This window comes from Nothoprocta perdicaria, unplaced genomic scaffold (genome assembly GCF_003342845.1).
Source record: "Nothoprocta perdicaria isolate Ctin4 unplaced genomic scaffold, notPer1 scaffold_172, whole genome shotgun sequence".
NCBI classification, from domain to species: domain Eukaryota; kingdom Metazoa; phylum Chordata; class Aves; order Tinamiformes; family Tinamidae; genus Nothoprocta; species Nothoprocta perdicaria.
The window spans coordinates 563,415-572,646 of NW_020454894.1; the positions used below are offsets into that span (position 1 = coordinate 563,415).

Below are 9,232 nucleotides of genomic sequence, written 5' to 3' on the forward strand. Positions count from 1 at the left end.
TTTTTTTTTTTTAATTTTTTTTTCCAGTTTGATGGCTCATAACCTCCTTGGCCCCCTTTTTTTTTTTTTTTCCACCACAAAAAAATATTTCACATTATAGAGATACACAACCATTGTGAATCTAGTTATGAGTACAGAAAAATGTTCGGAGGCATTTTTCCTCAGTGTTTCATGATAACCAAAACGGTGCATCCACAAAGTTTCTCCCAACACATAGCAAGTACTAGACATAGCCAAGACGTAATCAGAAACTTTATACAAAATAGGCGTCGCTTTCTCCTTATTCTCCAGGACTGAGAAATGTGAAAACATGAGAAAAAATTCAGTCAATAAAATGGAATTGTTCATGAAGAAGTAGGTCGGTCGGCATGTAGCTTCTTAATAGTTTAAATAAAATCTTTAAACAGAGTCTTTCTCGGAGCACGGCGGTGGGCTGCGGATTCTGGGGGCGCCGCCGTGGCCGTGGGCGGGCGTCGCGCGGGGCCCGGGGGCGCCGCGGCACGGGGGGGGGGGGGGAAACGGGGGTGACTTTACATGGGCGGCACCACGAGCCCGGACATGGCTGCAAGAGAAGCAGAGAGAGAGGCGCGAGGTGAGCGGGGCCCGCGGCGGGCGCCCCGCACGGACCCGCGGCCGACCCCTCTCCCGACGGGAATGGCGGTGCCGGGAGCGAAGCCGAGGGCCTGAGCACGGCAAGGCCGGAGACTAACGCCCCTCCCCGCCTGCCCCTTCCTGTCTCGTTTGCACACTTAGAACACCGAGATGCCGAAACCTTCTGCGCCTCTCGCTAGGTAACTCCTTGCTGGAAAGATAATTTAGACCGCCTCTAATTTTAGCGTTGTTTAATTTTTGCCGTAATGATGTTTCTCATTAACTTATGTACAACAGATATTAATAAATTTGTCCGTGTAGCGATGTGAGCTTCAATTTCCCAGTTCATTAATTTGCACCGCGTTAATTTGCGGGGGATGCGCCGCTGCGGCGCCGCGCTTCGGGCGGCCCGGGGGCGCGGGGCGGCCCGCGCGGGGCCCCTGGCGCCTCGTGGCCACCGCACGGCCCGCGGGAGGCTCTCACAGCGCCCCACGGGCCCGGGCTTGCGCTCCTGCCCCAGCCGCAGGCGCGGAGCGTGCCGGCCTGGGCAGAGGTTCCACTTCCCAGCGAAGCCCCTCGCGGCGGGAGCCGCCGGCGCCCTCGGGGCGCTCGCCCGGCGCGGGGGCTCGCGGAGCCCCGCTCAGCCCCTTCCGGGGACCCCCGGCCGCTTGGGGGGCGACAGCGGGGCCGGCGGCCGCGGCCCCCCCCCACCCCCGCGCGGGGGCTGTGCGGGGCAGCGCGGGGACCGTCCCCGGGACCCCGAGGGACCGGCACGTCCCCGAGGGGAGCGTCCCCGGGGCGCCCCCCGGGCTGGGGCCGCTTCCAAACGCGCCCTGCAGGGCCCCCTGCCAAGCCCCCGGGGCGCAGCGTGTGCTGGGGTGCTGCTATGCTGCGACACAACCACCAAGCGCTCTGGAGATCAGCATCGGCATCCCCACAGGTGAGCCCAAAGTACAGTACCCGCCTACTCTTTTGAGTTCAGATCAGTAAGGGTCCGTCATCTTGGTCTGTATCCAGATGATGCTGAGACACAGAGGCTATGTCTCGGAGGTTGGCGGCAAGCAGACAGGAGCGTGCTCTGCCAGCACTCTAAGCAAAGTACGAAAGAGCAGGACTGGTCAGGACAGACTAGCTCACTCGGTGCTTCCAAGAATCATCTAGCAGATACAACGTCCAGATTTTTTTTCCAGGAGCCGTGTGCGCAAAGCGGTTTTAATTCGTAGCACGTGGTTGGTGGTAGGAATAGGCTGGACTTAATCGCAGGGTCATTGCAATCTCATGATTGGCTTACGAGGTGGGACAATTTGGGTCGTCCACTGCGTAACTTTTCTGGAAAAAAAATCTGAATTTCTTAATTTAAGCCATTTTTTTTTTTAAATTTGTGAATTGCATCTGTTGCACAATAGGGGAAAAAGCAAAATTGGTGCTCTATACATTTATTTCAGTATTTATTTTAGTAGCAATGCTTGACAGTCGCGAACTTCTGCACAATTCCACCACTACATTTCTCGCTGCGCAAATTGATACCAAATGCCTTCTTAAAGAAAAATAGGGTGGCTAGTTTTTTAATAATATTTTTAATAGTTTCATCTGGGGAGAGACCAGAAAATTAAGCAGACTGCAACTTTAAAAGAATACAGAGAACCTTTTGCTCTGCATTACAATCATAAAGCTTGACCAGAGTGCAATATCTTTCACCGTCTATAAAAATAAATTACAATCGAAAACTGAATTTTAAACACATACTGCACTTCTAACCTTACAGCAAGCCGGGACGTTCTTGCTAAAAAATATACTCGATACCTTAAATATGCATTGCTTTACACAGGGAAAAGCTGTCTGCCCTGATGAACCCATACTCTAGCGCCCTGCTGTTAAATATGTAAGTAGTTAAGTGTCTGATCACAGGCCGTCTAATGGCAGTCAGGCAAAGCCAACGAGATGTTGCGTTGAGCTGGGTAAAGCCCGGCTTTGTCGCCCTGCTCCGAGGGGCGATCCCGCGTGCGGCAGCGCAGGGACGGGGCCGTGTCCCGCCGCGAGCGACGGGCCCTGCGGATGACGGGCGCTGGCGTGGGACACATGCACGTGCAACGCAAAGGGCAAGGGAGCATGAGCGTGACACCAAGGACACCAAGCGCATGGTAGCTCTGCGGCGGCTGCCTGCGTGACACTGCGCTCGCGCCTCGTCGCTTTGGTGCTGCTTCCTCCCTCCTTAAAATCTGCATTGCTTCAGAAACAAAAAGGGATTCCTTTGCTGGGTAGACCTCTCTGCGTAGCAGTAAGTCCTAAAATACAGTATGTTGGGGGCCTGGAAGGCCATGTTTCAGTGTGCTGTGCTCAGACAGTGCTCGCTTAGTGTGACGCTGCCAAACTACAGCTCCATGTGCTCCGTATCCCACCGGACACAAAGCAGCCCGGCTGAGAGCCGCAGACAGCGGAGAGGGGAGCTCTGCTCACAGCCCTGTTCCTGCTTCACCCCCATCTCCAGCGTGCCAAGAACGGCTTCTCTTTCCCTATGCACACAGACACATCCTATACCTGACCTACCTAGCGAGAGCTGCCAAAACGCTGCCCAAAGCTCCTCAAGAAAGACTGCCCTGGTGTGGAGGGACACGCGGGTTTGGCCACGCTCTCCCCTGTCCCACCTGCGTGGGGAGGTTCCCTTTGGATTCCCTTTGTTCCCTTTGGATTGCTCGCAATAAATAGTGCGGTCCATCCGCTCCCCTGAAATGGGGTGGAAAACGGCCACCTGGGGTCTGTTTCCCAACAGAGCTTGCACAGGGCAACGCAACAGGCAGTGACAGAGCTGAAACCTTTCTCTGTGATTAGAAGACCCTGTCTGCTAACAATAAACCGTGTCTATTGAGGCCCATAAACCAAAGGGTTAACCTCCCTCCCCAAAAAACTTCAGAGCAATAGTGGTGACGGGGTCTGACTTCTATCTTCACTTGACTAAATAGCTGTGACCTTTCCTAATGGGCGCACGTTTTCTTAGCTGTTACTCAACTCTTTCACCCCCAGCTATAAAATAGAGGCTCTGTACTTGAAGATCACCGGAAAACTGTAGCTGCATTGGACTGTAGCCCCCAAATACCATATTTTATTTTAATGTATAAAAAGTGCTGATCAGAAAAGTCTCAAGGTGATTGTACAGTGTTCATAAAGAGGCTAATTAAACTTTAAAATGGGCTCAATGTCAACAAATGACTAAGGGAAAAAAGAAGAATGAAGCAGAAATCCCTCAAATAATTACACAGGTCAAATGCAGCATAAATAGGTAGCTCTTGCATTGCTGGCTTTACTTTGTGATGCTTCATGAGGGAAGTCTATGACATTTTCATTCCAGAGAACGCCTGTCCTGCCACTCACTCCTGGCTGCAACTCGGTTCAAGGTACCGGTTTAGATCTGTAAGGACAGCTGGGTGAAATGTTGTCATCCTGAAACCTTTCATGAGTTCAGTTTGAATTAACTGAATAGCTTTGGTTGGAGAGAAAGAAATGATGGGCCCTCTCTACTCGGGTGATTAGGGAGCTCACCAAGGATATGTCAGATGCAATTTGATTTTCTCCTCAGCCCAAGGGGACTCAAACCCACATATTTTACCTTCCATTAGAGCACCCTAACTATCACGATACGTGGTACTACAGGCGGAGGAAATGTGCGGTTTCCCCTTTCGGTGCAGTTGTACTACGCATAAATTATTCAACTTTTTGTCACAAACCTGGGACTTGGTGTTCTAATTATCAGACTAGAGAGACATCCGTGCTATTTTCCCTAGGTCATTTTGTTCAGCACAAAAGGATCCAGTTTAGCTGTTTCAGTTGGGCGAGGGAAACACCTCTCCTTTTCTCACATCAACACTTCTATTCATTTTCTCTTTGGCTCCTGAACCAGTAACCGGAGCATCTGCAGGGCCGTAACCACAAACACCTTCCAGCCTGAGCAGCTCCGAAGGCCCACGCTGGTAGGGACAGCCCTGCAATGCAATGGTTAAGGTCTCCGTGACACGGAACACAGAAATCCTTGGACTTTTGGCAGCACCTGCAGGAGGGAATTCCTCACGGATGGCCCCGGGTCAGGGCTTGGATTGCAGCACCTCCGGAGGGGTTTTAGGGAGTACTTAGACCTTCATGGGACTATCCAAGTCCAGAGAAAGTTTAGTCCAGAGCAGTGTTAGGCCTCAGTTTTAGAACCAGCTTCCCAACCTGCTTAGCAAAGTGGGAATTGGTGGGTGCAAAGCACCGGCTATTTACAGGAAAAACATTTAGTACCTGATGGTTAAGATGTGTTCACGTTGATTTTATTTTGGAAGGGCCAAAGGAAATCAGGCACCTGAGGTCTGCAGGGACCCGGGCATTTAGCTGGCTCAGATTCTTCTGAAAATCCTACTTTGCATTAATCTAGATCTTTTAAGCACCTGAAACCTTGAAAATCTGATGGGAAGCCCTTTATTTACATAATGTAATTACAGAAATTCAGATCATTTTACTTTAGATCTTCCAATAATTTCTTTTTTTTTTTCAAAGTAAAGCAATAGCAAAATGTTAATGAGCATATATATGTAAGTCCTACTATAGAATAGCTTCTTCAAATTTACATTTTATTTTATATCAGTATTTAATTCTTACGATAGTTTTTTTAATAAAAAAACACTGGATTATTTTATGAGTGGATGAAGGGATGACTTTTTCTAAGAATATCGCTTACACATGGTGCAGTTTTTTACTTACTGTAGCACAGCAAAGCTTCAACTAAAACCACGTATGCAGTAACCTGAAGTATTAATCTAATTATTCCCTTTTTTTATAAAAGAAAAATCATCCATCCTACAACGATATTTATGTAGCTGGCTCCTCAGCCCTTCATTGACCTGATTGCAGAACAAGTTCTCAGATGCCAGGTTCTTTGGACCAAGATACTCAGGAGTTAATAAAAAACCAAAGGGATTTCCAGTTTTGAGACAGTGGCCCCAAATGGTCTGGATTTTTGGCAGACAGGTAGTCCTGGGGGATTACGGCTCTCTCAAGTGCCTTAAGCTACATGCCACAAAACGCGGGTATCCAGAACTAGCAAGCATCAAAACATCAAAATATCAGTCTTCATCTGTTTATCTGGGAGTGCCTATCATATTATGGCTATCCTTGCAATAAAAGAAGAAATAATACTGCAATACTCGCATCTTAGCTGCAAAATGTACATGTTCGGAGGTAAGGGGGTCTGCAGCCCTTCCTGATTCCCATGGGATCCAAAGCACTTCCATTCACTGCGCTGCAGAACTAGGCGCATGGTTTGTAAAATGCAGCCAAGCAAACCCGATGAATGATTCTAATGAATCTGTCAGCATTATCATTCAAATTTTAAAATATGCCATAAAAAGTAAGACTTTTTGCTTATTTTTATTCCTCCACGAAAGTTACTCTGCATCGTAATTCTGTCCGCCCCACTGCCAGCGGCTGACCGGGTAAACTCTGCAGATGATTTATAAATGGCCCCTTACACTGCCCATATAAAATCACACAGGTTAAAAAACAAAAAAAGCAAAAGCTTGGAATCGCCTGCCTTAATTAAAATATTTAGCTATTCACATAGGGAAGCAACAACTTTAATGCTACAATGGAGCATTAAAACTCAGTGCACAAATGGCTAGTTACTCCAAGGTTAGCTCACTGAGTAAGAGCTTCGTCTGATTCATGACGTTATTTGACATATTTTAAAATAACTATTGCAGCATATGTAAAATGAAGAAATCACACCACATTATGCTGGAATATAGCTGCTTTAAAAGTCTACAAAACATATCCAAAAATGTATAAAGAAATGCAAAGAGTATAAAAAAATCTCCAAGAAGCATTCCAGGAGACATGCTTGCTTGAAAATTTCATGTTTGATAATGGCAGGGAAAAATAAATAATAAAATAATAATTAAAAAAAAAAAAAAAGCAAGCTAGTGTTTTCTCTAACGGAAGCATTAGAAGTGAACTAGGATTTGCTTAAAATTTCAGCCCTTTGTTTGCACTACCGCATTTTGCATCATTATGACACCACTGAGAGCCCCGGAAACCTAACGCTAGGGCCAGGTACCTTTCTCCCAAATAGCTAGTCCCGGCTTTAGCGTATGCCCCGCGAAGCAGCGCGTGGGGAATGGAGAGAGACGCGGCTCACCTTGAAGTCCGTTTCCATTTGCACTGGTGCAAGACGGTGGAGGAGAGGCTTGGGGCCTGACAACGGGAGCGAAGGCGCTCTTTTGTTTCACTGCAGAGATGACATTGGCAGGTGAGAATGAGAAAATGCCGTGTGTACTGCTACAGTTTGAAGGGAGGGTGACCGAAGAGGCTGCCATGGTAGGGCTTGACGGCACTACTGCAATAAAGCAAAAATAATCAGGACTCAGATTGAGGGTTGCACGGCAAACACGGAGAAAGAGAGTGATAGGGCCTTGCCTCTTAAAATATATATATTTTATATATATATATATATATATATTAAAAAAAAAAATGAAATGCCTTGGCTTGGCCACTCTCTGGATAACAGGCAAACTCTTTTGTGTTGGACTTTTGTTACGAATTGCGCAGTCCAATTTTTTCTCTATCTGAGATCATATTATGGCACAAACAGATCAATTTATCATATTCGTTTTTACGTCCAGCCTCCAGAGTCACCCCTCCTTTTATCCAGTAGCTCACAAGATAGCAAATCAACACAATGCAAGTACTTGATTTCGTAGTAAATATGAATCTACATGATGATGTGTTACCAAAAATAGACACTTACTGCCATAAGGAGAGTTAGCTGAGGAGCCATTAAGAAATCCAGGGGAACCTGGTACACCTAGATTGGGCATGCCGGCATTGCCATATCCATTCATGCTATTGCTGACTGTGTTGTAATTGGACTGCTGAGGAGTACTGCTCGGAACGTATCCTCGCGGGGAAACACTGCTTGTGTTGCGACTGTAACCTACTGTGTTAGAAACCCCCCCACCCCAAAAAAATCATGTTATTTGGTAATATAAACTTAGGGCTGGGGGGTTTCCTCATGCAGCATATATTACACAGATTTAATTGATTGCACCGCTTCGCTCTAGGTTGTCTGCTACTGCCCTATCAACTCTTGCAGCTTCAGATAACCTTATCACGCCAAGCCTACTTAAATCATCTGCGAGCACTCTATGTTGTCTCTCCTCTTAGCACGGACAGCCAACAAAAGCTCTCTTCGATCCAGCTCTGTCAGTTGCCTCCACATTTGTCTTTAGCAGCAATTACCCACAGGCTCGGTTCCTGCTTGGGACCGAGCCCCGGCTCGCGCGTGCAGCCGCTCCGCACCTCCAAAGGCCAGAGCTGACAACAACAACTTTTTTGTTGCAGGGATTTCGCGTGAAGAGGCTGGTTCGGGGTCTGCATTTTATGGCTGATATTTTCATACTAACAACAAGCTAGCACTTTCGCAAGGTGTAGTCATCAGTGAAAACTGATTTGAGACCAAATACAGGATTTTATAAGGCTTGTTAGCTTGGAAATGCATTTAGAAGACTTAATCTTTTGTAAGAGGAAATATAGCAGGATCGGGATTTTAAACAACAATTTATTTCTCTCTGAGCAATCAATTTAATAATTTCGTTGCAAGCAAAAATATACGGCTTTTCAACATACCTAATAACCTGGTTTCATGCCATTCATCACTATCAAGATTAATTTTAAACGCAATATGTTTATATGCATTTTAAATCACAAAATGTAAATTAAATCAACCGTTAGTTTTATTAGTAACCTATGTAGGCCACATATATGCTTATATATAAAAAATACTTAAAAACCACAGACATCAGATTCGACTTATCTGTGTAAATATTCAAAAATAGGTGGAGATACGGATACACGCTTATTTTACACCAAACATACACACGACATATTTACTGTGAAAACCAGAGCTTTCTACATTTTGCCATTCTTTTCCCCCCTGCAGATGTTTTAGGATAACAGTAAACTAAAAATAAGAAGAATTCCACGTTATCAGAAAGTTCAAGACGACATTTCCTTACATGATGAGGCAAACGACTACGCGGGGAAAAAAGGGATGTGGAACCCAGCGGTGACACCAGCTAATATTAATAGACCCCGTCCCAAAGCGGGCAACAAGGAGAAGGATTAACTCTTGAAACGCCGCCTACCTTGGTCGTTGGCTTGTGATGTTTCCGAGACATTGACTGCTAGCTGGCTGCTGAACGAGTTCACCCCCATCATGCCAGTGTGAGCAGGAGTGTTGGCTAGAGTGGGAATCTGGTTGTGATTGCGGGGCACGCTGTACAATGCTTCGGCAATGTCAGCTGCTCTTTTCAGGATTATTTCCTGCAAAGATACAATTGAGATGGAAAATAATTACTAGCAAGTCGACTTGTTTGCGCGAGAACGCTCCGCGTTGTAATAATGTTAGAATTTATGGAAGAGATTCGTGGGAAATTATAGTAGACGGGAGGATTTTGCTGCTCGTTTCAACTGAGATCTCCATTTTCATTCCGACAAACTGAAGTGCCATACAATTCATGTCAGCGTATAAGCATAAAGAAATAAAGAAATTAACACAAAAATTGCAGTTTAATGCTGTTACTCATGTGAAAACTGTAAACACACACTTTATTCTTCC

The 9,232-nt window shown here is 46.3% G+C and overlaps 1 protein-coding gene across 1 annotated transcript in view; it reads right to left on the bottom strand.

Annotated features, from left to right (window-relative positions):
* Positions 1-1,555: 1,555 nt before the first annotated feature.
* The window catches only part of EBF3 (early B cell factor 3), a 107,265-nt gene continuing 99,588 nt past the window's right edge, over positions 1,556-9,232 (bottom strand). The window contains exons 13-16 of the mRNA XM_026036217.1: positions 8,760-8,937; positions 7,364-7,552; positions 6,755-6,844; positions 1,556-1,680 (exon numbers count right to left, since the gene is read on the bottom strand). Coding sequence (XP_025892002.1) covers positions 1,589-1,680; positions 6,755-6,844; positions 7,364-7,552; positions 8,760-8,937 — 549 coding nt within the window. The 3' untranslated portion in view covers positions 1,556-1,588. The remainder of the gene's footprint in view (positions 1,681-6,754; positions 6,845-7,363; positions 7,553-8,759; positions 8,938-9,232) is intronic.